Raw genomic sequence first — 26,712 nt, forward strand, 5'->3', positions numbered from 1 at the left:
TGGAGAAGGTGGTGTACATGGTGGGAAGTTATGGCCCGCGAGAAGAGGAACATGAGTTTGTAACCCCACTTGATGAGGCGCCAAAAGGCATGGTGGCACAGGGCAGATATCAGATCAAGTCTCGCTTCATCGATGATGACTATAATACCCATTTGTGCTGGGAGTGGAATATCGATATCACCAAGGACTGGAATGAATGAAGCTGGTGGTTCTTCTTTCTCTTCTCTCTTCTCTTCTCTCACATGTTTTCTTCACCTCTTTTATTCCTGCCCCTCTTGAGCCTTTTTCCAAACAGGATGTTGTGTCGGAAAGATTCTACAAAACCTCAAATTCAAGGACAACAGTTTTTGATCATTTAAAGGGCTCATATCACATAACCTTTTAACAACTACTTTAGATTATAGCCAAAAACACAAGAAAACTGAGCACCCAACCACACACACAATAGAGCCAAATGATCCAGTGGTGTAAATTATACTAATTTATCATCAATTTACTGACATTAACCCCTTGAATATATGACGACATTGACGTCTGTTACTGCTCTTGTTTATATTATTTCATCCATCAATATGTACATGGGAAAAAATGATTATAGTAATGAAAATACATGCAGTTATTGACACCAAATCACTACTCTTATAAAGCACTGATACGAGAACACATTTAAACAAGATCAGCCATTACAAGTTTTTGCTTAGCTTGAGACTTCTTTGTAAAAGTTGCTTCAGCACTTGTTGTGTGATGAGGACCTAAAGGTAACTCTAGGCTCAGAACTCGTATGGAGTTGTCAGAATAGGTGACGTGCAAACATTGTGTTTCCGCTCTAGAGGGCGGGGCTAGAAGCCCCATTCTCACATTTGTGATGTTTGTGATAACAACACTACCACGTCTATCAAATTGTGACAAGTCCTGGGGGATAGCCTTGGTGGTGTCTTGGAACTGATCTGTACCCACAGCTCTTTTAGGATGTGATTTTGTTAACTGTTTTCTCTCTCTGTTAAAATAAGGACTGCTATGAGTACAACTTTACATCAAACTGTTAATCCATCATCTTACAATGATAGCTTAAAAAAAAAAATCAACTCATAAGACTACACAATACATGAAGGGATGCATTGAGTTCTCTTAAAAATATGCTTGTGTAAAGTCTTTCTGATATTGTCTTTGAAATACCATTCAAAATGGTTGTGCTCAGTGTCACCAGTTACTTTGAAAAGTTACTTTATTAGTTACTTTTTTAGTTACTTTATAAAGTTACTTTATACAGTTACTTCATTAGCAGGTTTATGCAGTTACTTTATTAGCAGCTGCCAACAACTTGTAACTAATAAGTAATGCAATTAATAAGGTAACTAGTAATAATAACTAGTAGATTACTCATTACTTTATTAGTTACATTCAGCAGCTGCCTACAAATTGTCCGCAGCTGATAATGAAGTAACTGTATAAAGTATCTGCAAAATTTAACTGTTTAAAGTGACTAATAAAGTCATTTATCTAAGTAACTGGCAACGCTGGTTGTGCTGTAAGATGAACTGTAAATGTTGGCTTGTTGGGTGTTGCATGGTATGACGTTTCCTTTTTTTTATAACTTTATTGTAAATTTAATGTGAACAAAATAAAAAAAAAACAAAAAAAACTGATATCTAGATATCAGTAGTTTCCATATAGTCCAGGGATGTCTTAAGGCACAAATTACTGGAAACAAAACCCAGCCTGTAACAATAAAGTGCTAAACCTTCAAATGTTGGTGTCAGATTTAATCACACACCCTGTATCTTTTAATAAAGGCTGTTCAAATATCCAGTAAGAGTTGGACTTTATCATCTTTTCACTGAAAGAACAACCACACGTCTCTCTCTCTCTCTCTCTCTATATATATATATATATATAGATACATAGTTATGTTCACAATAACAGCACTGTGTTTAAAAAGACCCTTTTAATAAATGGAATAGTTTTGACTGTGTTGAATGTTTGGTCTCCAAAGTAAAGGTCAACCAAGGTCAACATGCATTGGATTCTGTGGCATATGTCACATGTCATGTAACATGATAACTAAGCACAACACATGGTGCAATCTGTTCCCTTTTAAAACCCTATTAACTCAACCAATAATTTGCATCACTATTTTTACTACGAAAATTGGAGCAAGTTTAACTCTTGACCCCTGTACAAACTGAAATTTATCTTTGTCACCAATTTACTGTTTTTACCTCATAATTCCATAGAATTTAGTCATAAATAGTCCAAACTATACCTTTATGGAATTGCTATGATCAGACAAATAATGTGGTGTATGTTTCAGTATGATTGGAGCATCTTTTAATTTTGACCCCTGTGTAATACTTCCATATCTTATTGGTAATTCAAGTGGCCCATCTGCTTTTTCAAGAGTAGTGTCTAAAGAGTATTTGTACCAAATTTGGTGCTTGTATCACCATTTGAGCGATTCCTCTGTAAATATTCTGTTACCTGCTGCACGACAAGTTGAAACTTAAAGATTGAGCCAAGAAATATCTGAAGACAGATTTTTCATACATTTTGTGGACAGATGAAATGAGAGTGACTCTTGATGGACCAGATGGATGGGCCTGTGGCTGGATGACGAATAGACTTCAACACTTTGAGTCAAATGCCAGCAAGGTGAAGGAGTGCTGGTGTGTGCTGCTTTTATTAAGCATAGCTAGTTGGACCTTTGCAGGGTGAAGATGGACTTAAAAGCAATTTCCAAACCGATTGCTAGTTTTTCAAAGATACTTTCTTCAGTCAGTGGTTCAGGATAAAATCTGCATCATTCAAGACAGCCATGATTTTTATGCACGACAGTGCTCCATAATGCTCCATCCTTGTACTCCACTGCTTGGCAAGCCAATACAACTCTTTGAATATCTGGGAGGCTGTAGTTGCTACTGCACAAAATGTTGATCTTCAATAGACTCCATGGATCAAAGTCTCATGGCCTTTATATAAATGATTGGTGCAATATTTATTATGACAACAGTCACTATTTTACAGAATACAGATCGACACAATAATTAAATCATTTTCTAACCTTTATTCAGCGATTTCAGTCATTTCCCCTACACCATATATATTACATATACAGTTGTATGCAAAAGTTTGGGCACCCCTGATAATTTTCTTGATTTTCCTTTATAAATCATTGGTTGTCTCGATCAGAAATTTCAGTTAAATATATCATATAGCAGACGAACACACTGATATTTGAGAAAAGAAATGAAGTTTCTAGTATTTACATAAAGTGTGCAATAATTATTTAAGCAAAATTAGGCAGGCGCATAAATATGGGAACCTTTGTCATTTTATTGATTTGAATATACAGTGGGGTAAAAAAGTATTTAGTCAGCTCCTGACTGTGCAAGTTCTCCTACTTAGAAAGATGAGAGACGTCTGTAATTTTTATCATAGGTACACTTCAACTATGAGAGACAAAATTAGAGAAAAAAAAAAAATCCAGGAAATCACATTGTAGGATTTTTAAAGAATTTATTTGTAAATTATGGTTGAAAATAAGTATTTGGTCAATAACAAAAGTTCAGCTCAATACTTTGTAACATAATCTTTGTTGGCAATGACAGAGGTCAAACATTTCCTGTAAGTCTTCACCCAGTTTGCACACACTGTAGCTGGTATTTTGGCCCATTCCTCCATGCGGATCTCCTCTAGAGCAGTGATGTTTTGGGGCTGTCGCTGGGCAACACAGACTTTCAACTCCCTCAACAAATTTTCTATGGGGTTGAGGTCTGGAGACTGGCTTGGCCACTCCAGGATCTTGAAATGATTTTTACGGAGTCACTCCTTCATTGCCTGAGCAGTTTGTTTGGTATCACTGTCATGCTGGAAGACCCAGCAATGTTGCATCTTCAATGCTCTCACAGATGGAAGGAGGTTTTGGCTTAAAATCTCACGATACATGGCCCCATTCATTCTTCCCTTAACATGGACCAGTCATCCTGTCCCCTTTTCAGAAAAATAGCCCCAAAGCATGATCTTTCCACCCCAGACTTCACAGTAGGTATGGTGTTCTTCGAATGCAACTCAGCATTCTTCTTCTTCCAAACATGATGAGTTGAGTGTTGGGTATTTTCTCCTCCAAACATTTTTTAAAACCTTTAACAAGACAAACAGAGTCAAGAAACACCAGTGAGACAGAAAATCAAATATTACGCGCGGAGTGCGGCCAGGCTGTACACCAAGGCTACACTAAAGTCTGGCCTGCTTTTCCGCTCTTTTTATTAAGAGACGCCCTCATCACATAAACAAGAAACTTGTCCTAAGGGTGGGGGTAATGACGCAAGACAAGTTTCTTCCCATAACATAAACGCATACGTCAAGTGCAGCTGTAAGGAAGAACACTTCAGGTCAGCACATCTCGTTCGTCTGTTGCAGGTATCAGCTGTTCTGCATCTGCCTGAAGTGTCCTGTCTTCCACACTCCTTCACACTAAACACCACATCACAATAGTCAAAACGTTCTCTTGCTCCCAGTCGTTAGAGGCTGCGAAAACAAAGTTATGTTATAACAATAAGTACATCCAGTCCTTCATTCCCAGCTCAGATTGACCCCAGAGTGCTAAAACAAAATTGAATTCTCAGGATTGCATTAAGACAGGTGCAAAACAGCACATCTCCGTTCTCATGAGAAAGAAGACAAAGCTAAAACAAGGTTGAATAACACATACATTCTCAGGGTGAAGTGCAAAACAGCACAACACCGTTCTCATGAGAAAGAAGACAAATGTACAAACGTTTAACAGTGATAACATATATACAAAATCTTTAACATTCCCCTCCTGTTTATCGCCTGTTAAACATACAGTAGGCATCACTCAGCTTAGCACTTCTTTTTGAGATTTTCACTAAGAGGTTCATCATGGTATGTTTTCTCTATAGGCTTACACCCCAGAGGTGATGTCATCATTGTCACCATCATCGGTGTCTGGGTCATCATACTTCCATTGGTCTGGGTACAGGTCAGGAGAGCCATCGTCCTCCTTGTCGTCATCTGTCCCCAGAAGTGGATATGATGCTGGACCCCCTCCTGGTCCTGGACTTATTGCTGTGGTTATCATTCTATTTACAAGGCCTCGGAGACATGGAATACAACAACATCCACACAATGTTAGAATTGCAGCAAATACTGCTATAGACACTAATAGTGAAGAAATCAAAGACCTCCATTTTCCCATCCCTTCCAGCCACCAATCCCAGCCTTCGGTGTTTACTCCACTGTGCTCTTTCATCTTCCTGTTCAACGTTCTCAGCCCGTCAATGGCTTGAGTGAGACTGCCGTCTGCAGCTGTGTTGTTGGGAATGAATGTGCAGCATTGTTCTCCGAACATGGCACAAACACCTCCTTTCTCTGCCAACAACATATCCAGAGCAATGCGATTCTGGAAGGCCATAAGGGACGTGGCTTCTAACTGTGAATGGACAGCCTTAAATCCTTCCTCAGTCCAATTTCCTAATTTCTGTACATTGTAGTGGATGTAGTTTATTCTGTCCACGTTTTTATTAATGGAGCACCACCAACAGATGGAAGATTCGAATCCAGCTGCTATTTGATTAACCAGTTTATACTCGTCAGGCACTCCCCTGGGGACTCCTATTGCGTCAATATATGTTGGATTTCCCACTCCTTTCCAATCTCTTTTCACTCTATGTCTGGCTACGTCTTTCTGCCAATCTTCAGGAATAAGAGAGGCTGCATATGTCGTAACGTCTTCAGGGGTCATGGGTATGGCTTCAACTGGTAACAATAATGATATTAATGCACAATAACCTGACACATTTCGTGGCAGTCTGTCAAAGATTCTGTTATCCCCACACCACCACCATACGTCACTCCTCCCGACAGGTTTGAATGTGGGAGTACTATGGACCACATTCTTACACCAGGCGGTGTGGTTTAAGCTACCCAAAGTCTTACTTGTCCCTGTCAAGTGTACACATGTATGGTTAGCATGCCCAACTTTGCTTGAGAATAAAGGTTTAATCTTAGTCAATTTGGTCACTGGATAGATCTTGTCCCACTTAGAACATTTGTTGTTTGCCGCAATGTATGTCTGTGTCATAGCAGTCAGTAGACAGTCTTTGGGTAATGCTGCCGGTATTACCTGTAATATAGGTCTGGGTCCCATACACACAACACAGTCCTTCTTTGCTGCTAGTCCTGCTTGTTCTGCCATTAAAAGCCAATTGTTATTTTGTCCACTAATTCCTGTAGTTACTAGGAACCAGTCATCTGCCTTCATGTCTTTTGTGCCTTGTACAGACACCCCCTTTGCTTGTATGGGCACCCCCTTTGCTTGTATGGACACCCCCTTTGACGTACTTAAGTCGGTCAATATTGGTTGCTGTACTCTATCTGTTTCACAGAGGAAGAAATGGAAATACGGATCTTTTCCTTGTTTGTATACCCAAAGGAGGAACAACCACAGTCTCCCTCTATATCAGGTGGGAATATGGTTCCTTTTTCTGTGGTATTCACCACTATAGACAGCTTATCATCTGTTTGATACATTTTGAGACTTTGACTCTGGTACTTAGCCCACTCGGTTTGTGCCCATCTTGGTGTCCATCTACTCCATTCATCGGCTACCAACGTTTCCCATCTCCTATCTTGTTGATCGTTGGTCATATACCATGAGAAACTATTTCCGTAATTAGTCCCTCTGTCACCATCCGGCATTCCATGGATAAGAGCACTATATGGTACAGAGATGATCACAGAAGTATTTCTAGGAATGCAGGCCTGTACACCAAATCGGTATGCATTATTCCCATCACAGCTATGTACTGTGGCATTGATTATCGGACTGGGGTCTTTGTTACTTCTTTTTGGTCTCTGCAATCTGTGGATGTGATCCGTATTATCATGTCCCGTGCTCATGGCTTTTAATAATAATACCAATTCAAAAAAGAAAAGTAGCATAACAAGGACTGTCCGTGGGGTCCAGAAACCCCCTTTCTTTTTATCTTTTTCTTTCGCCATTTCTGCACACTACAGCACACCTATGTTCAGAACAGTGGCTTCTTAATGTCTTCTGCTAGCTTTCGTGTCTAACCTGGATCTTAACACCAAGCTCACACACTATTACTAGTCTTGTCCTACTGTTCTTACTGTTTGTCTGTGTCTGCAGAAATGACTTTCTTACAGTGAGTTAAATGAATCCATGTACTTCTTTCCCCAATTTTCAAAGCTGTGGGTGTTGTGAGTAGTACTTGATAGGGCCCTTCCCATTTAGGTGAATGCCAGTGTTTTCTCTTGATGCTTCTTATCAACACCCAGTCTCCAGGTACCACTTTAGGGTCCTCCTGTGGAGAAATGGGATCATCAGTGTTTGGAACTCTCCCTCGTTGTCCTTCTAACATTTTTCTCATGTAATCCGCCAAATTGGCTTCCTCAGGTACATCCCAAATTTGTCCATAATATGGCAATCGATATTTTCTGCCAAACAATGTTTCATACGGTGTCAACCCCATGGTACTAGTTATGTTTATATACATTTTTACCAAATCTACACAATGTGTCCATGGTCTGCCTGTTTCCTCCATTGTCTTTCTAAGTCTGTTTTTTACTGTTCCATTCATCCTTTCCACTAATCCGGCGCTTTGTGGATGATAAGCACAATGATTTTTGAGATTAACCTGTAGTGCTTCTCCTACGTATTGCACTATTGCATTAACAAAATGCGCTCCGTTATCTGAATAGACTGTTTCTGGTATTCCAAATCGTGGGATGATGTCTTTGCATAATGCTTTAGCCACTGTAAGTGAATCTGCATGTTTTGTAGGGAACAATTCTACCCATTTTGAGAAGGCATCAATTATGACTAAACAAAATTCCTTCCCTTCATGTTTACTCAGCTGTATATAATCCATATGAATCACTTGAAAGGGATATTGTGGTGTTGGAAATTTACCTCTTTGGGGTCTCAAATTGCCTTGTGAGTTGTGTTTTGCACATATCATGCATGCTCTACAATGCTGTTTTGCATATGCATCGAACCCATAAAGACAAAAAATAGATTGCAATTGCGATATCATACCCCCTGATGAGACATGCGTCACGCCATGGCTCATAATAGCTGCCCATTTAAACATATTTTTTGGCAATATGGGTTTCTTTTGTGGTCATACGTACAAGTCATTTGCATACGTAGCGCCTTTAGCTATCCACATTTGTTTTTCTCTGTCTGTTGCCTGCTGTTGCATATCAGCAAGCAGTGTACGACCTATATACAAATCTGGAGTTGTTTCCTGTATAACAAAAATAGAAGAAGCTGCTGCTGCCTCTTTTGCTACTCTGTCAGCAAAATCATTTCCTTTTGAAACACTGTCAGAGCCTTTAGTGTGAGCCGCACATTTGCATATAGCAATTTGTTGAGGCAACTTCACAGCTTGCAGTAGGGCAGTTAGGAGAGTGGCATGAGTCACTGGCTTTCCAGATGATGTCACCATTCCACGCTCTTCCCACAGTTTTGCAAACACATGCACTGTGCTGAAAGCGTACTGGCTGTCTGTATAAATTGATACGGCCGTACCTTGAAACAGATAGCAAGCTGCAGTTAAAGCAACTAATTCAGCTGCTTGTGCTGAAAATGACGATGGCAATGAAGCAGAATCTAATACTTCTGAATTTGTGACGACAGCATATCCAGATTGTGTTTGTCCATAAGCATTTTTGGTGGAAGAACCATCCACATACACGATTGTACTGTTTGGGATGGGTGTGTCCCGGAGGTCTGGGCGTGCTTTTGTACAAACTGTTGCTACATCAAGACAATTGTGCGGCTCACCATCCTCAGGTAAAGGTATCAATGTGGAGGGATTCAATGTTGTACAGCGCTCTATCGTAAGGTGTGGCTGTGATAATAGCAAGGACATGCACGAAAGATGTCTTGCTGGGGACAAAAGGCTCATGTTTGTCTGCAACAAAAGTGCAGAGACTGCATGTGGAACTTTCAATGTCAACTGATGGAATAGAACAACATTACTGCTACTTTGAACAGCCATAGAGGCCGCAACAACAGCCTGTACGCATGGTGGTAAAGCACTTGCTACTGCATCCAATTTAGATGAGTAGTAGGCAACTGGCCTCAATTTTGAGCCATACACTTGAACCAAAACACTAGTCATGAACTTATTCTTACAATCAACTGTTTGAGTAAATGGTTTACTATAATCTGGTAGTGCCAAAACTGTGGATGACACTAATGTTTGTTTTACTTTTACAAAGGCTTCCTCAGCATCTTTGTTCCATTCCAACACGGTTGACATTGAAATATCATCTTTGTACATCAAATCAGAAAGTGGACTAGTCAACTCTGCATAGCAAGGAATCCATGCCCTGCAGTAATTTGTTAATCCAAGAAATGACATCATCTGCTTTTTGGTTTGTGGTTTTGGAGCGTGCAAAATTGCTTCCTTCCTATCAGACAGGATCGTGCGCCCTGTGGCTGATAACTCATGTCCTAAATATTTTACTTATCCCTACACAACTGAACTTTGTTTCTACTCACTCTGTGGCCATTGTCAAATAAGAAACATAATAATGCTACTGTGTCAGTTATGCAGTTTTCTCGTGTGTCAGAGGCAATCAAAATGTCATCAACATACACTAATAGTTGGCTATCTGCCGGTGGAACGAAATTGGCTAAACATGCTGACATGACTTGAGAATAAATAGTTGGACTCTCTGCGTAACCCTGCGGTAATCTAGTGAATGTATATCGTTGTCCTTTAAAGGTAAAAGCAAACCAGAATTGACTATCTGGGTGTACTGGCACAGAGAAAAATGCATTACTTATGTCAATTACTGAGAAACTATTAGAATTTGGTCTCAGCGAATTTAACAAGGTGTGTGGATCTGGGACACATGGTGCTCTTTTAATCACAGCAGCATTTACTGCCTGCAGATCTTGAATCATTCTCCACCCCACTGAGGGCGGAGCCTTTTTCACAGGAAATATGGGTGTGTTACATGGTGAATCTGGACATGGCACTATTACTCCTGCTGTTAATAAATCCTCTATTACTGGCCTGATTCCTTCAATTGCATCAGGTTTCAATGGATACTGTCTTACACATGGTCTGTATTCTGTTTTTGGCCTTATAACTACAGGTTGTGCATTTTTAATCAGTCCTACGTCTGAAGGACCTGTTGTCCACAATCCTGACGGTACTGAAGAGAGAAGATCATCTTCTTCAGGACTCAACTGAAACACTCAGGATTGTGAAGTGGACACATCAATGTGTGTTCCAGCTGTCAGCACCAATGAGACATTAACTGGCACTTTATACAATTTAGTTGATGGACTGAACTCCGTTCGTGGTCCAACTCTGCTCCAATCAGAGGCTGACAAAGCTGTTATGACTGTCAGTCCCAATTCTTGCCATTCTGTCAAATATGGCTTACAAAGTGACATATGTAATGGCATACCTGTGAATTTCAATTTTGATACATCTTCAGTGGCGCCTGTTACTGTTATGACGGCTATTGAGTTGCCATCATGAATCAAATCGGTCATTGTCAGTTTCACAGGTGAAACATTTTTCAATTTAGTTTCATAGTCACCATCCGGACCTGGAGGATCTTTATGCCACATTGTGACATGCAGGTCAGGTGGTGACATCTGTTGTTCAGGATTTTTTAGTAGGGCTGTCGCTTGCAAGACGACATCTTTACCCCATCCTGCAGCATCTTCTTCTGAGATGTCAAATGTATAGTAATAGTGGAATGTGGGGTCAGCGCTTTCTTCTCTTATTATGTTAACGCCTCCTGTGCGTTCAACAACTAATTTCCCTTGTTCCACAATTATGGACAAGCCCAATGCAGTCAATCCGTCTCGTCCTAGGAGGTTAACTGGACATTGTGGCATGCTTAACACTGACATAGTACACGTCAGGCCAAATGGATCTGTCAACGTTATGGGTTTGGTGATAGGGACGTCTGATGTTTGTCCATTTGCAGAGCGAACCCTAAAGAGTTCGTTGCTTAATTGATGGACAGGTATGTTGTCATTACATGTGGTTCTACATGCTCCTGTATCACAAAGGAATGTCACTGGTCGTCCATTTACCAACAAAGTCACTTCTGGTTTTGGTACCGGATTTCCCAGCAAGGCACACAGATCCATATCGCAATCAGACTGCCTATATGATGTGGAATCATGGATTATGGATTCTAGTCATTGTGGATACTGTGGCTGAGGAGGATTATTCCGTTGTGGAATTCCTCCTGCTGCTCCCTCAGTAGGTGGATTCGGACAATTTCTATACATATGTCCCTCTCTTCCACAGTTCCAACAAATCAGGGGACCACGTGGTGGCCCTCCCTGTCTGGGCTGCTGTTGTGGTTGCCATGGTCCTTGACGTTGTGGCTGTCCACCTTGTCTATTTTGCCATGGCTTTTTGGGGCGTTTGCACTGCTTCTGCTGTCTTAAGTTACCCTGCTGGTAATATATTTCGTCATCTCCATGTGCTACATACACTCCTTTGTCGCTGTTTCTTGTCTTTTTCTGCTTTAAGACTTCTTCTGCATGACAGCAGTGTGTATGTGTGTCTTCCAATGTGCCTGTAGGCAATCCAATCCAATGTTTCTGTATCCAAGCTTTATATCCTTATTGGAATGTTGGATCAGAGCGTTTTTCAATTGTTGTTCATACACAGGTGTTTCTGGCAATATGCCACTATGGACCCTAAACACATTCTCAAATCTGCACCTAAACTCTGTCCATGGCTCTCCTTCTTTCTGAGTTGTCCTGGTAATTTCAGTATAATTTATCTTTGGTCCTAACACTCCTTTTGCATGTGTAATCATAGCTTCCACTCTTGTTTTCAAGACTAGATCATCATGTGTCAGTGGTACGCCTTGTTGATCTGCAGGATTCCAGTCTCCGCGTACCTGACTCCATTTAGGGCCACATGCTTTCATCCACACCTGTTGGACTTCAGGTCCATTAAGGTGGTAAGATGTTCTAATGTTTTCTATATCCTGCATAAATCCCTCAATATCGACATGTGGCGATGGTATCATGTCGACTGCTGCTTTGATATCATCAGCATTCCATGTCCGATAAACGAGCATGGTTGGTAGCTGTCCTGCTGTTTCTGCACGAGGATTTGGTACTTCTATCATAGGATAGGCACCTCCCTGATCACTATGTTCCACCATGGGAGGGGCTGTAGGCACTTTTGCTTGACTGCGTGTTTGTGGTTTTTCTGGTTTTTCTCTTTTTACCTTAGGTTTTACTGCCAAATCATACTGTGGTGGCGGTACATCGTCATCCTCTGGTAGAGGAGATAAAGGTCTCTTTGCCACCGACGATCCAGCCGGCGGTGATTGTTGAGGCTGTTCTGGCTCTCTGTGCTGAATTATCACATCTTCTTCTGCCTTACCTACAGCTTTCTTTTTTCTTGCTTTCTCTAATCGTCGCTTCTCTGCTCCTTTCTGTCTGTTCTCTGCTTCCTCCTCCCAAAATGCCACTAAATCTGCCCCTACTTTCTGCATCTTTTTCTCATCACCTTTATGTTCCCGTTCTAACTCCGTCTTCAGCTTTTGTATGCTGATCAGGTTCAGTCGTCCGTCAAAGTCATGTTTATTTATCCAGGTCTCCAATTTCTTTGTTGCTTTTGGATTTTTGGCCTCCATAACTTTCCAGTCGTCAGTTGATAAATTTTCCTTATTTTAGACGTCTTACCCCCCATTTTTATTATCCCTTGTTATAATTTGGACTTCAGACGGGGGCACACCTAGGGTGTTCTAAATCTGAAGTTTTCACACTTTCTTTGGACGTGACAATTAATTTGCCGTCGTGTGGTTGATTCCTTTCACCTCCCCGTAGGAAGCGGAATCACTTGCCTCTGCTTCCACACGCACGGTTGTCACTAACGTTGTCCAAAGTATTACACTTTCACACAGTTATTTACACTTGCGCAAAACACTATTTACACATAGAAACACTCCTAATAATCGTACGCGTATTCTTATGTCAGGGGAGCTCGCCCTCCCGTGAAATTTAACTAATGTCCTGCCTTAGGGGACTCCGCCGTCCCTGCCAAATTTAACTACCTTTTTACAGTGCACATATTTCTACCCGGGATTTCCTTTACGTATTAAAACAGAGGAGTCCGTATCCTCCTTCCGGAATTTAACTACTTGCGTCCCTCGCAACCGTAGAGGAGTCCGCCCTCCTTACAGAGTTTAACTGTGTTTCATTAACAGACGATTCTGTATCATCGCTTACGGAGTTTAACTGTTTTATGTGATCACTTTTATCCCCTACCGGTACGCGTATATAAACAGAGGAGTCCGCACCCTCCTTACAGAGTTTAACTGCTTTGCATTAACAGACGATTCTGTATCATCGCTTGCGGAATTTAACTGTTTATGTGATCTGATCACCACTCACTCAGTACTGTTTACAAAGAAATTTTACTCACTGACTCGACTTCCTGTCTGTCTTCTTCGGGAAAATCTCGTCAACCAGACGATGCCAACGGTGGTCGACAATTGCAGACACGATCAATCGATCGATCAGACCTTGGCCAAGGATTTACGTCTGGACTTGACGACCTCCGCCGGACACCTCCGGTGTTGTTGAGCTCCCGGACGTAGCCCCCAGTCAATGTTGGGTATTTTCTCCTCCAAACATTTTTTAAAACCTTTAACAAGACAAACAGAGTCAAGAAACACCAGTGAGACAGAAAATCAAATATTACGCGCGGAGTGCGGCCAGGCTGTACACCAAGGCTACACTAAAGTCTGGCCTGCTTTTCCGCTCTTTTTATTAAGAGACGCCCTCATCACATAAACAAGAAACTTGTCCTAAGGGTGGGGGTAATGACGCAAGACAAGTTTCTTCCCATAACATAAACGCATACGTCAAGTGCAGCTGTAAGGAAGAACACTTCAGGTCAGCACATCTCGTTCGTCTGTTGCAGGTATCAGCTGTTCTGCATCTGCCTGAAGTGTCCTGTCTTCCACACTCCTTCACACTAAACACCACATCACAATAGTCAAAACGTTCTCTTGCTCCCAGTCGTTAGAGGCTGCGAAAACAAAGTTATGTTATAACAATAAGTACATCCAGTCCTTCATTCCCAGCTCAGATTGACCCCAGAGTGCTAAAACAAAATTGAATTCTCAGGATTGCATTAAGACAGGTGCAAAACAGCACATCTCCGTTCTCATGAGAAAGAAGACAAAGCTAAAACAAGGTTGAATAACACATACATTCTCAGGGTGAAGTGCAAAACAGCACAACACCGTTCTCATGAGAAAGAAGACAAATGTACAAACGTTTAACAGTGATAACATATATACAAAATCTTTAACATTCAGTTTTTACCAAAATGTTCTATTTTGGTTTCATCTGACCACATGTTATTCTCCCAGTCCTCTTCTGGATCATCCATATGCTCCATGGCAAACTTCAGACGGGCCTGGACATGTATTGGCTTAAGCAGGGGGACACGCCTGGCACTGCAGGATTTGAGTCCCTCTCTGCGTAGTGTGCAGCCTTTGTTTCTTTGGTCCCAGCTCTCTGTAGGTCATTCATCAGGTCCCTCCATGTAGTTCTGGGATTGTTGCTCACCGTTTTCATGATCATTTTGACCCCACGGGATGAGATCTTGCGTGGAGCCCCAGATCGAGGGCAATTATCAGTGGTCTTGTATGTCTTCCATTTTCTTCCAGTTGCTCCCACAGTTGATTTATTCACAACAACCTGCTTGACTATTGTAGATTCACTCTTCCCAGCCTGGTGCACATCTACAATTTTCTTCCTGGTGTTCTTCGACAGCTCTTTGGTCTTGGCCATGGTTGAGTTTGGAGTCTGACCGTTTGAGGTTGTGGATAGGTGTCTTTTATATAGATGACACATTCCAACAGATACCATAATTACAGGCAACAGGTGGAGGACAGAAGAGCTTCTTAAAGAAGAAGTTACAGGTCTGTGAGAGCCAGAAATCTTGCTTGTTTGTGTGTGACGAAATACTTATTTTCCACAAAAAAAAAAAACTTTAAAAATCCTACAATGTGATTTCCTGGATTTTTTTTTTTTCTCATTTTGTCTCTCATCATTGAAGTGTACCTTCTTCTTCTTCTTCTTTGTCTTTCGGTTGTTCCCGTTAGGGGTCGCCACAACAGGTCAATCATTTCCATCTCACCCTGTCCTCTGTATCTTCCTCTGTCACACCAACCACCTGCATGTCCTCCCTCAGCACATCCATGAACCTCCTCTTTGGCCTCCCTCTTCTCCTCCTGCCTGGTGGCTCCATCTTCAGCATCCTTTTACCTATATACCCTGGGTCCCTCTGTGACGGCCCGCTGTCTTGTAGCGGGGCGGGCCCATAATCAGGGGCACCTGGGCCCGGTGTCCCTGTCTCTTATTTCAGTGGGCCCAACTAATTCATTTTGTTCTCTCCCTCTCTCTTTCTAGGATGTCTTGCTGCGCCGACCGGTAACAGAGCGCCTTTTTGCACAGCTGCACATCTTTGCACCTTTTAATTTATTGACTTAAACTATTGTAAATAAATACTTCTATTTTTCTAATCCTCTCGTTTGTGTCTCCTCCTTGTCACTGTCCTCTGAGCCACGGGCACGTGACACCCTCCTCTGCACATGTCCAAACCATCTCAATCTCGCCTCTCTGACTTTGTCTCCAAACTGTCCCACCTGAGCTGTCCCTCTGATATGTTCATTCCTAATCTTTGTAGAAGAATTTTTAGGTCCATATTTGAACTGTGATGAACTATCAAGTGTCCTGATCCGAACTGTATGTCCTCTGGTTGAACTAGCAGGTGTTCAACCCAAAAAAAGGGCTCTATTAGTCATTTAGTCTGTCAGGGGCTTTCCAAGGCCTTTTAGGTGCTTTCCCGCAGGCCGCGTGCAGGGGCCTCAGGCCAGCTGCACGTGTGGCTGAGGCCACGTGCGGAGGGGGCCTCAGGCCAGCTGCACCTGTGGCTGAAGGTCTTTTAAAAAAATCAGTTGTAAATCCTTCATGTTTTAATGGGAGCGTTTGTCACATTGAAATAATGGCCTAACACCTGCTTAGGGTTCACTAGAGGACGCTTCCAATAGAAAACCATGTCTTGGGAATGAAATAAATAAAAAAGTCGAAGGAGGAGCGATGCCCGCGGGTCTCCAATAAATAGACGAGCGCGGTTGTCATATTCAGTCTCTCTAGAGGACTCAGTTTGTCTAAGCTTTGTGTCGAAGGCTTAAATAAACTTAAAAACTCTGTGCATTTTATCTTGCTTAAGGCTGAATTATTCTAAAGTGTTGTGTCATTTTCTAGCATATCACTTGCAATTAGTTTGTGTTATCTAAAAGACGACATCCTGAGAAGACTAAAGACGAGCCGTGACAGAACTTGGCGAGCCAGCTTCAGGAGGGTCCAGGGGCATTCCGGCAGCCTGGGGCAGTCCAGCTCATCCCTCCAGACCGTAAATAACAGTGATCACGACTAAAAGGTAAGCAGAAACCTTTTATAATTTCTGCACGATCTGGAGGAGTGAGTCGGGATTTCCGCCCAGGTTGACAGGTGATATTTTTGAATTGCCTCTTACCCAAAAGAACCTGGACTAAGAAAATTGATAAGAGACTAAAAAAGATAAGATTGAAAATTATCAGGCCTTGTAGATAAAATGCTCAGAAGGTGTGTGTGTTCCCGGGAAAAAGAATGTCTATGTGAGTGAAAGGTCAGGAATGTTCATGAACTCTGGTGCGGAAAAAGAGTGCGTGAAGAACTAACCTGAATGCTTGGAGAATAATTGGTGTTGAAATTCGTTACTAACGTGCCGGCTGATAGCATGCGCTGTAGGGGTTAATTTAGGGGAGTATACTGACAAATAGATACAAGGTAATACAAGGTTATTTAAAGAGTTTAACAGAGACTGAAGTGAAATAAGTGAGAAAAAGAGTTTAACAAGAGAATACGTGCAGAGAAAGCACAAGATAAGCGCCTGAGGGGGCGCAGTAGAAATACCGTACATGATAAAGAGATTTAAAGAGGAAAGTGCAAAGTGGCACCGCTGACAGTAAGTAAAAGAGCTCAATAAAGGACGTCATTTTTTAAGAAAAGAGAAAAACTATAAAAAAAATAAAAAAATAAATGAAGAGTTAGTGCAGAATACATGAGAATTAATGAAGCAGAAAATAGTGCAGTAAGGCACCAGATACACGCTTGTGGGGCGTGGGAGAAGAATAAGTAATTAAGTACACAGTAATATGAGTTTTTTTATAAGAAAAGAAAAAGAGAATATTTTCAGTGCAAAGGCACATTAAGCTCACGAGGAGCTCAGTAAGTGAAAAAAAAAAGGTAGAAGAAAGTGCAGAAAGGCACAGGATATGCACGCGAGGCGCGGTAAGGCGTAGAAATAAATGAAATATTGTATGCTCAGAAAGGAGCTTGTGAAAATAATATAGTAAGCACAGGATACGCACGCGAGGCGCGGTAAGGCGTAGAAGTAAATGAAATATTGTATGCTCAGAAAGGAGCTGGTGAAAAATAATATATTAAGCACAGGATACGCACGCGAGGCGCGGTAAGGCGTAGAAGTAAATGAAATATTGTACGCTCAAAGAGGGCTTGAAAAAAGTAATATATGAAGTTGCTGACAGCGCCGGAGAAGCTGTCTAACGTGAAGAAGAGATACATGCTTAAACAGAACACATTGGTGTTAAGTGAATAAAAAGGTTGTTTAAAGCAGCGGAGTGAAAAGTGGCAGAAGTCTAGATAGAGATATATAGAAAGTTGTTTTTAATAATTTTTGTGTATAAAGCTGTTGAAAATTGTGTGTGGGAGAGTGGAGAGTAAGCGGGGAGGTGCAAGCAAAGCTGTGAGGGCTTGCAAGCTGGCTGACATACAAGATTAATGTGAAAGAGTACGAGGGGGAGGTATTTAGACCCAACAGGAGGACTTGGGAGGTGCATGACAGGCAGAGAGGAAAGTGTGAAACAGAGACAGTGAAGAAAAAGACAGGAGAAGAGTGCTATGTAAATACAGAGAAGGTAGATATTATTTCACAGAGAGAAAACTAATAAACAAATATAGCAGAAAAAGACTAGAAGCAGAAAGTTAAAAAAATTAGAAGGAAAATAGAAAGTCGGGAGCAAAGACATTAGGAAGTGTTAGGGTTGTAAGAGGATTAAATAAATAAAATTGGTTATAAATCAAAAGAGATAAAGCTTAGATTATAGTGAAAAAGCTGACAGACTGATCAATGCTTGGGACAGTCATTGATGGGAGACTTAAGTGATGATGAAATAATACTCCCAGAACATTACTTGACTGACGGAGACATCGAAACCCAGGGAATCAGGACACATTTTTGGCTGGAAAGGACCTATTTTGACAGGGGAGGAGCAGAACATTGGCAGGACGAACAAGAGATCAATCAGAAATTATGGCAGATTACTAAGGTAATCAATCTGAAGCAAAAGAAAGAACAATTCCCTCTAATTAATTGGGAGCTGCTGATAAGACGTCTGTGGCATCAGGGTTTAACCCCGTGGCTGGAGCTGCTTTGTGCTGACCCTAATAAAGAACTTAGCATACCATTAAATCATTTAGTAACACTACCAACCGATCCAGGTGAAGAACTGTTTCCTAGGTTGACTCTGACTGTGGTCCCAAGGAAGGTTCGGTGGGAAACAGGTAAATTTTCATATTTAGTTAAAGAAAAAGAAGACGGGCATAGCAGTTGGAAATTTAATCCTTTTAAGGGTTTAAAATACAAAACAGGTGTTACAGCCAGCAAGTTATTGGTCTGGATCAGGACAGCCCCTGAGGGACTACCAGAACACCATAGAAACACCTCACATAGCGTTTGTCAGGGTTACATGGGTAACTCTCAAGGTCAAGGTCGGGAAAGTACCCCACTAGACTTAGTACTAAGAAAATATCCAGGAAAACGCACTAAGGCCAACCAATGTATGAGAAAGTGGCACAAAAGGTCACATGGGGGCAGGCAATGGCCTTTGGAGGGATCATTTGATCCGGTGATGTGTGAAGCAGTTGCGGTAGAAATACAGAAAAAAGAAATTAAAGATCAGCAGATGTATTGATGAATCAACGGCTGTTTCACATAACCACCACAGAAATTTATTTAGGCCCCCAAGGGGCCGCAGCTTCTGTCAAGCTAACTTCAGCTGAACAACAATGGTATCAAGTGCCAAATGCCACGCCTCATGTGACCCTTTTAGTCTCAGAAAAGTACGAATCCCATGACCTAGGTCCAATGGTAAAGACAGCCTCAGAAGTTGAAGAATGGCAAAACATGGAAAGTCCACAAGTACATCTGTCAAAAGACCAGCAGTTTATACGAATTAATTTAAAAGTAAATGATGAGGCTATAGCTCAAAAAGTGGAGCTCAATCCTAGACCAGAGGGACAGATGGTGTTATCGGCCCAACAAGAGAAATTGTTAGAGCAAATACCACCAGTGGTGTGGTCCAAAAGCAAAACGGATGTAGGACTAGTAAAAACAGCCTTACCAGTAAAAATAAAAGTAAAACCGGGAGCAAAACTGCCTCACCAAAGGCAGTATCCATTAAAACCTCAGGCTATTGAAGGCATAAAACCAGTAATTAAGGGACTAATGGCAGCTGGAGTTTTAATAAAAACTGCAAGCCCATGCAATACTCCTATCTACCCTATCCCTAAAAACAATACCAAAGAGTATCGGCTGGTACATGATCTGCGTCCTATCAATGCAATAATAGAAATGGATGCACCTATAGTACCTGATCCGCATACTATACTATCAAGCATCCCTGCTGGAGCAAAATGGTACACAGTAATCGATCTGTGTTCAGCCTATTTCAGTGTGCCCGTGCACCCAGACTCACAACATTTGTTTGCATTCACATTTCTGGGACAACAGCTAACGTATACACGGCTACCTCAGGGACTGAACCTGTCCCCAGCCATCTTTAACAAAGTCCTGGCTGAAGATTTACAACACCTTGACATACCCAGTACATTGGTGCAATATATGGATGATCTCCTTATTGCATCAGAGACTCAAGAACAGTGTGAAAAAGATTCATTAATTGTATTGCATGCATTGGCAGATGGAGGTCATAAAGTAAGTAAGGACAAATTGCAGTTCTGCAAACAACAAGTAGAATACTTGGGAAGATAGTTGTGTGGGACCACGCGATGTATAGCCCCAAGCCAAGTGGAGGCTATAATCAAGGCTCCCAAACCCCAAACAGTGGGACAGATGCTTTCATTCCTTGGGATGGCAGGGTACAGTCGGCCGTGGATTTGTGATTATGCTATAAAAACTGCACCTTTGCATGCCATGATTAGAGCAGTGGGGCAAACAAGCAATGCAGCTCTCCTCGTCTGGACAGATGCGGCAACGGGAGCTTTTGAGGCCCTAAAAACAGACATGCAATCTGCTCCCGCATTAGGTAACCCAGATTATGGGAAACCTTTCCATTTGTATGTTACTGAAAAAACTGGATATGCTTGTGCTGTACTAATGCAGGAAACAAATGAAGGAAAACAACCATTGGCCTATTATAGTACAAAGTTTGACAACATTGAAACAGGATTGCCACCATGCTATCAGGGTCTAGCAGCAGCTGCCTTTGCATTTCAAAAAGCATCATCCATAATCATGGGACATGCAGTAACGTTGTACACGTCGCATCAGTTACATGCCCTGCTAACCAGTCAACGTTTTGTCTTAACACAAGCTAGACGCACTGGATATGAAGTTGTGTTGTCCGCTCCAGAAATAACAATACAACGTTGTCACACGGTGAATCCCGCCACCAAATTGACCACACCGTTAGATGGTACTCCACATAACTGTGTGGCAGAGACAGAGAAATTTTTGAGAGCCAGAGAACATTTGTATAATCACGCCATAGATGCAGATCTAACCCTGTTCGTGGATGGCTCATGCTTTCGGGATGCCGCGGGATTGCATGCGGGTATGGGGATTGTTAAACTAAACACGGATGGCGAAACCTTTGAATTACTGGAGTCCCAAGGAATTGATCAGCCTTGTTCAGCCCAACTGGCAGAAATCAAAGCCTTAACTATGGCTTGCCAGATAGCTAAAGATCAACGTGTTAATATCTACACAGACTCAGCCTACGCTTATGGCGTATGTCATGTACATGCAAACATTTGGAAACAAAGGGGATTCCTGAGAGCAGATGGCACCCCTGTCACTCATGGAGAAGCGATTTCCCAACTGTTACAAGCTCTCCAATTACCGTCTGAGGTAGCCATCATTAAATGTGCAGGTCATCAAAAGAATAATAACATCATAGCTCAAGGTAACAATCTAGCAGATGACGCAGCGCGCAAAGGAGCACAAGGAGAAAATATGTTTCCCCTGCTAACCATCCAAGATTGTGCCCCACTGGTTTCACTTGACGCACTGATAGTGGCTCAAAGTAGGGCCAGTGGAGAAGAAAAACGAATGTGGGTTAAACGAGGTGCTATTGAGACACGCAGTCAGGGGCCAGCGGACAAGCTGTGGCGCAGTAGTCATGGACATTTTGTGTTACCCACCAATTTATTACGACATGCAATCATTTGGGCCCACGGACCTGATCATTGTTCGCGAGTCCAAATTATGAACAAACTAAAAGCTGTCTGGTGGTCACCACATATGGCAGCAACAGTGGACCGTTTGTTGAATGAGTGTGAGGTATGTGCACAGTACAATGTCCGGAAATCATTCACAGCCCCTTTAGCCCACATTCCGGTCCCTGATGGGCCATTCAGACATCTTATGATGGATTTCATAGACATGGGAGCTGAAAATCGAGTTAAACGAATGAGATATGTTTTGGTAGTGATATGCAGATTCAGCCGATGGATTGAGGCAGTAGCCTCTGCAAATCAAGACCATAAAACGGTAGCCAAATTCTTGTGCCGAGATGTCTTTCCAAGATTTGGCATTCCAGATACTATCTCATCTGACAACGGTAGGGCTTTTGTAGCCAAGGTTACACAAGAAACATTCAAACAATTGGGTATCAAACAGAAGTTTGGGTGTGTTTATCACCCCCAATCAAATGGGGCGGTGGAACGGGCTAATGGCATTTTAAAGAACAAACTAGCAAAAATCATAGCAGACAGCAATGGCAAACTAACCTGGCTGGATGCGTTGCCGCTTGCTTTATTGTCAATGTGCTCACAAACTAACCGACTAACCCATTTGACACCATTTGAAGCTCTTACAGGTCGGCCGATGCCTATTCCATACCTGAGAGGACCCTACGAAGGACCATCGCTGGAGCAGCTACAAGACGAATGGCATAATTATCTGAGACAGTTAACCCAAATACACAAAACTATCTTTTTGCAGGTCAAAGGTGCTACAGAAGACAGAGAAGCAGAGATTCCACTCGAAAATCAGAGCATCCAGCCTGGTGATCTGGTTTACGTCAAGGTGTTCAAAAAGAAGTGGGACAGGCCCCGCCGAGAAGGTCCTTTTAAAGTTATTCTTGCCTCACGTACAGCAGTCAAAGTAGACGGTAAGGACACTTGGTTTCATTTAAACCACTGCTGTAGGGTTGGTGGCCCAGCGCCCCTGCGGCCTCGGCAAGCTCGTCTTGGCAGAGCCGCCGGGCCAAGGGGGGAAGCAGGAGAAGCCAGAGACCCTACAGCAGCACCGAGGGACGGCCACGCCTCCCTGCAGCCAGAAGAAGCACCGAGGGAAGGCCACGCCTCCCTGCAGCCAGGCGAACACTGGCCAAGGCGCTCACAGAGACTGATTGAACAAAGACGACGCACAGCTTCAGAGAGTAGTGGATCCCTGCCAGATAGAGCAGCGACAGACTCAGATGCAGACTCAGAAACAACAGACCGACAGATAGACAGGCCACAGGAGACATCAGACTCGGACAGCAACTCAGTAGATTTACCGACAGAAGAACCGCAGGAAGTACAACCCAGACAAAGCACAGATACACCACACATCCCTAGTGACAGCTCATCTAGTGACGGCTCACTTAGTAGCACATCTAGTAGCACATCTCAACAGTCATCAGAGCAATGATTAAGGAATTAGTCAAGGGATTGACAATACTACTGGTGGTCAGTATGGGAGAAAATAGACATCCAAAACATACAACGGACTGTGCCGTGGCCATGGCCGCAATAGCAGCTAAACAAGGCATTCTAAACACAGGAAAAACATATAATTTGGTATACATTAAATCAAAAGCCTACAAGAACATAGGAATACAGGGAAAGCTGGGGGATTACATATTAGGCGAAGCCATTAGCATCAAATGTGAAGAGGAGGGAACACTCAACATAGAGGTAATTTGTGATAAAAGAGGATGCAGGGAAACCAAGCAAGACGTAACTGTTACAGTACATGAAGCCACAAAATGGGTAAAAATCAAACCAAGGAAAAAGAGGACAATTAGAAGCCTAGAAACAAGCAGTCACTTAGGGAGATGGGATCCCAGTACAGACCTAGCCCGCACACAAGGGTTGAAGACCAATTTATTTTACCAATGGTTGAAATTTTCGGCTAGGCAGATCAGTGAAAAGCCTTGCATAGCCTGTCACCGGAAAGGTGTGATACCTCAGGCTAAACCCCTACCTGATATCAACAACTGTTATAGGAGCCCCCAACATAATTCAGACCAAGCAGAATGCTATACACAATGTGTTATGAAAATGGCAGTAGGTGATGAAAAATATGCTGCCGACAGTAAACTTTGTCCAGTGCCCCTAAGTACAGAAGGAACCGTTCCACCTATGATTAAAATAGAGAAAGGGATGATACACCCATTCTGTATAGCTAAAGGCTTAGTAGCACAATACATAAGCGATTGGCAGGTAGGGACGACCCAGCCAAAACACCACATACAGTGTATGCAAAAGCAGCAAGAATACAAACCGGCCAAAACAGCATGGAACATTACCGTCTGTCACACCCTGCCAGCAGCAGGCATACAGTGTGAACAAATAGTACCGGCCACAGGGGGGTCTGTAATTGGACTGAATCTCACCCATGCTTCATGGGTATCTACTCCAAATTTAGCTAAGGGAACGGTACCCTTAGCTGACATCTTTTGGATATGCGGACAAAGAAGGAAACTCCTGTCATCGCTGTCCCCTAATTGGAAGGGCCTTTGTGCTCCTGTGATGCTCACAGGAGCAATAACAGTAATTGAAATGCCGAATTCAATACAACCCATGCCACAGAAACTTCGTAAGAAAAGAGGAATAATGACGTTTAAAACAGACTACAACATCACAGTAAGAAACGGGATACCAGAAGGGATACCCCGACAGTTAGAAGCCATAGACAGTAGCAGAGTTAAAGCAGATGAAGATGCGGATAAATGGGGATGGGCATTGGCTCTGTTCGGGGTTACTCCAAAAATCCGTTCTAGGTTCCAGGAGGTGCAGTGGATTAATTACTTGTGGTATAATCAGCAAAGATACCTGAACTGGACATTGGCAGCAGTAGGAGCCTTAACCGAACAACTGCACGCCACCTCGCTAATGACAATGCAAAATAGATTAGCTATCGAGATGATGATGGCTGATGAACAAGGAGTTTGTATTATGATCAAAGCCACCGAATGTTGCACAGCTATTCCCATGCGTACAGGGGAAGACTGAAATTTGACAGAGCTCTTAATCACACTTGAAGAGATGCAACAGGAACTGTTAAGTAACTCCATAGGAGGGAGAAATGAAACTGACGATTCTGGATACATTGTAGGGAATGGAATGAATATTGGCCCACTGTTTTCACTGTTTGGGACTCTAAGGAGAGGGTGGATATCATGGAAAGACTGCTGGTAATATGTTGTGGTATTCCCTAGATAAAATTTCTGGTCAATAAATTGATTTCATCCACAGTAGGACAGCTCCCACTGTTAGCCATCCGAGCCCTAGAAGAAAGCACAAACGAAACAGACAGAGAACCAGAATATATGGAAATGGATGAAATACCAATTATCCTCCCCGACAGCCCCCAGCTCCCTAATATTGTGGCGTACACCCCAGATAGGGAGGACTGGGACGGACCGTGCTTGGTGATATTGTAGACGAGGAAGAAGACATGCACGCACATTTACATTCACACACATGCACCCACAAAAATGAGGGATAGGATAGACAATATCTGAAAGAATGACATGGAGCTGTAATAATGAACGTATATGTATATTACTAGGACACAGGAGTATGGCTGAGAGACCAGACTCCCCTGATCAGGGACCTATGCCTGATCTGCCTCTATCAAGTCTGATTGGACTCTCAGAACTGTTTGGAGAAGAGGATATACAGGAGGGATGGTCGAGACATGATTGGTCGCCACAGCCGCCATCCATCCAGCAGCTAAACCAGTTGGCAACAGAAGGATCTTCATCGTTCCAGCACCAGGCGATGACGGCTTCACAGAATCTGCCTGCAGCAAGAGTCGGCCCAAGGACTCCACCATCACCTGAAGGACCCTTTGGACTCAGGAACACACCCCTTCCGTAGATGCCATGGAGACAGTCACATGTGCCAGTGGCAACGATACCCTCCAGGGGAGGCAGCCAAGGTCGGCCATATGCAGCAACCGCCCGAGTGCATCCTAGACCCAATTCACTGCTAGGCCCTGTCCCCAGCTTTCCACCCCCAAGGCAGGAGAGATATTCTGATCAGCCCAGTACCTCTGGAGGAGGATCAGCAGGGGTAGACCTTAGCCGAACTCACCCACCAGGACAGAGGGGAGCTTTGTACAGGCTGCTAAATGCCCAGAGTGTCCCACCCACTTGCCTGTGCGACATCAACAATACTCCCCCCACACGAAATGCCTTCCCCCTTGTACTTCCTGTCCCCTGGACTGCACAACCTTAATCTGGTCATGGTCACCCCACAGGACATGGAAATCTTGGTTCGAGAGCTTCGTCTTCCACAAGAGTCTGTTCCAAAAACCTTGGAGCAGCTCCTGCCCCTCACAAATCACATTCCCCATGAGCTATTTGAGGAAATCATGCCACAACTAAGTCAGACAGCTGCATACCTGTTCAGGATACACCGTGACAATGCCAACATCTCTTGTGCTCAGGAGGGCCTCCATACTCAACTGTGTGGTCTTCAGTCTAGTATGGACATGCTAGCCTGCATGATGGAGCATATGGAAAGGGAACAGCTAGGGCTGGCCACCACCACCCTGAATGTGGGCAAGAATTCTCTGGGGGCCCTGTACAACCTGGCCAAGCAGCACAAGGAGCTGGAAAGATCCATCAGAGAACTGCACGACTGTCTGAAAGCCAGAATTCCTGATCCTTCCCCCACTACCCCTGAAAGGCCAACCTCCCCATGTTCCCCAACTTCTCCCAAAACTTCAGATGCTGAGTAAATGCTGAGGAGCGCGGACTGACGTAATGGCACTGAACACGGACTATGATCTTGGTTCTTGAGTTTGAATTGCGGACTGGTTTCAGAAATCTGAGTGTAAATAAAAACAAAGAAGGATATATGTTAGTAACGAAGGTTGGGTAAATGTCTGTCCTTACCATCATCTGCGTAACACAGATAAAGCTAAATGCATACACATAGATATCACATTGCAAAGTTATAAAAAGGGGACCCTTACACGGCGTGTTTGTAGATTTAGTAGTAAAGATGCACCATAGGGACCCCTTTTTTCTTAAATTATAGCATGCCTCAAGAGACATGCATCG

At 42.8% G+C, this 26,712-nt stretch overlaps 1 protein-coding gene and 2 long non-coding RNA genes across 3 annotated transcripts in view; 2 read left to right on the forward strand and 1 right to left on the reverse strand.

Annotated features, from left to right (window-relative positions):
• Window positions 1-597, forward strand: part of arhgdig (Rho GDP dissociation inhibitor (GDI) gamma) — a 62,982-nt gene extending 62,385 nt beyond the window's left edge. Inside the window, exon 6 of the mRNA XM_034190362.1 lies at window positions 1-597. Within this exon, the coding sequence (XP_034046253.1) occupies window positions 1-200 (200 nt within the window). The 3' untranslated portion in view covers window positions 201-597.
• On the reverse strand, window positions 518-21,211 carry LOC117527859. Its single transcript, XR_004565623.1, has 3 exons — window positions 21,180-21,211; window positions 13,683-13,694; window positions 518-633 (listed from the first exon to the last, which is right to left on the reverse strand). It is a non-coding gene; the product is annotated as an uncharacterized LOC117527859 (long non-coding RNA).
• The window catches only part of LOC117527861, a 16,956-nt gene continuing 10,124 nt past the window's right edge, over window positions 19,881-26,712 (forward strand). Inside the window, exons 1-2 of the long non-coding RNA XR_004565624.1 lie at window positions 19,881-19,891; window positions 20,065-20,068. This is a non-coding gene — a long non-coding RNA (uncharacterized LOC117527861). The remainder of the gene's footprint in view (window positions 19,892-20,064; window positions 20,069-26,712) is intronic.

Source organism: Thalassophryne amazonica, chromosome 16 (genome assembly GCF_902500255.1).
Source record: "Thalassophryne amazonica chromosome 16, fThaAma1.1, whole genome shotgun sequence".
NCBI classification, from domain to species: domain Eukaryota; kingdom Metazoa; phylum Chordata; class Actinopteri; order Batrachoidiformes; family Batrachoididae; genus Thalassophryne; species Thalassophryne amazonica.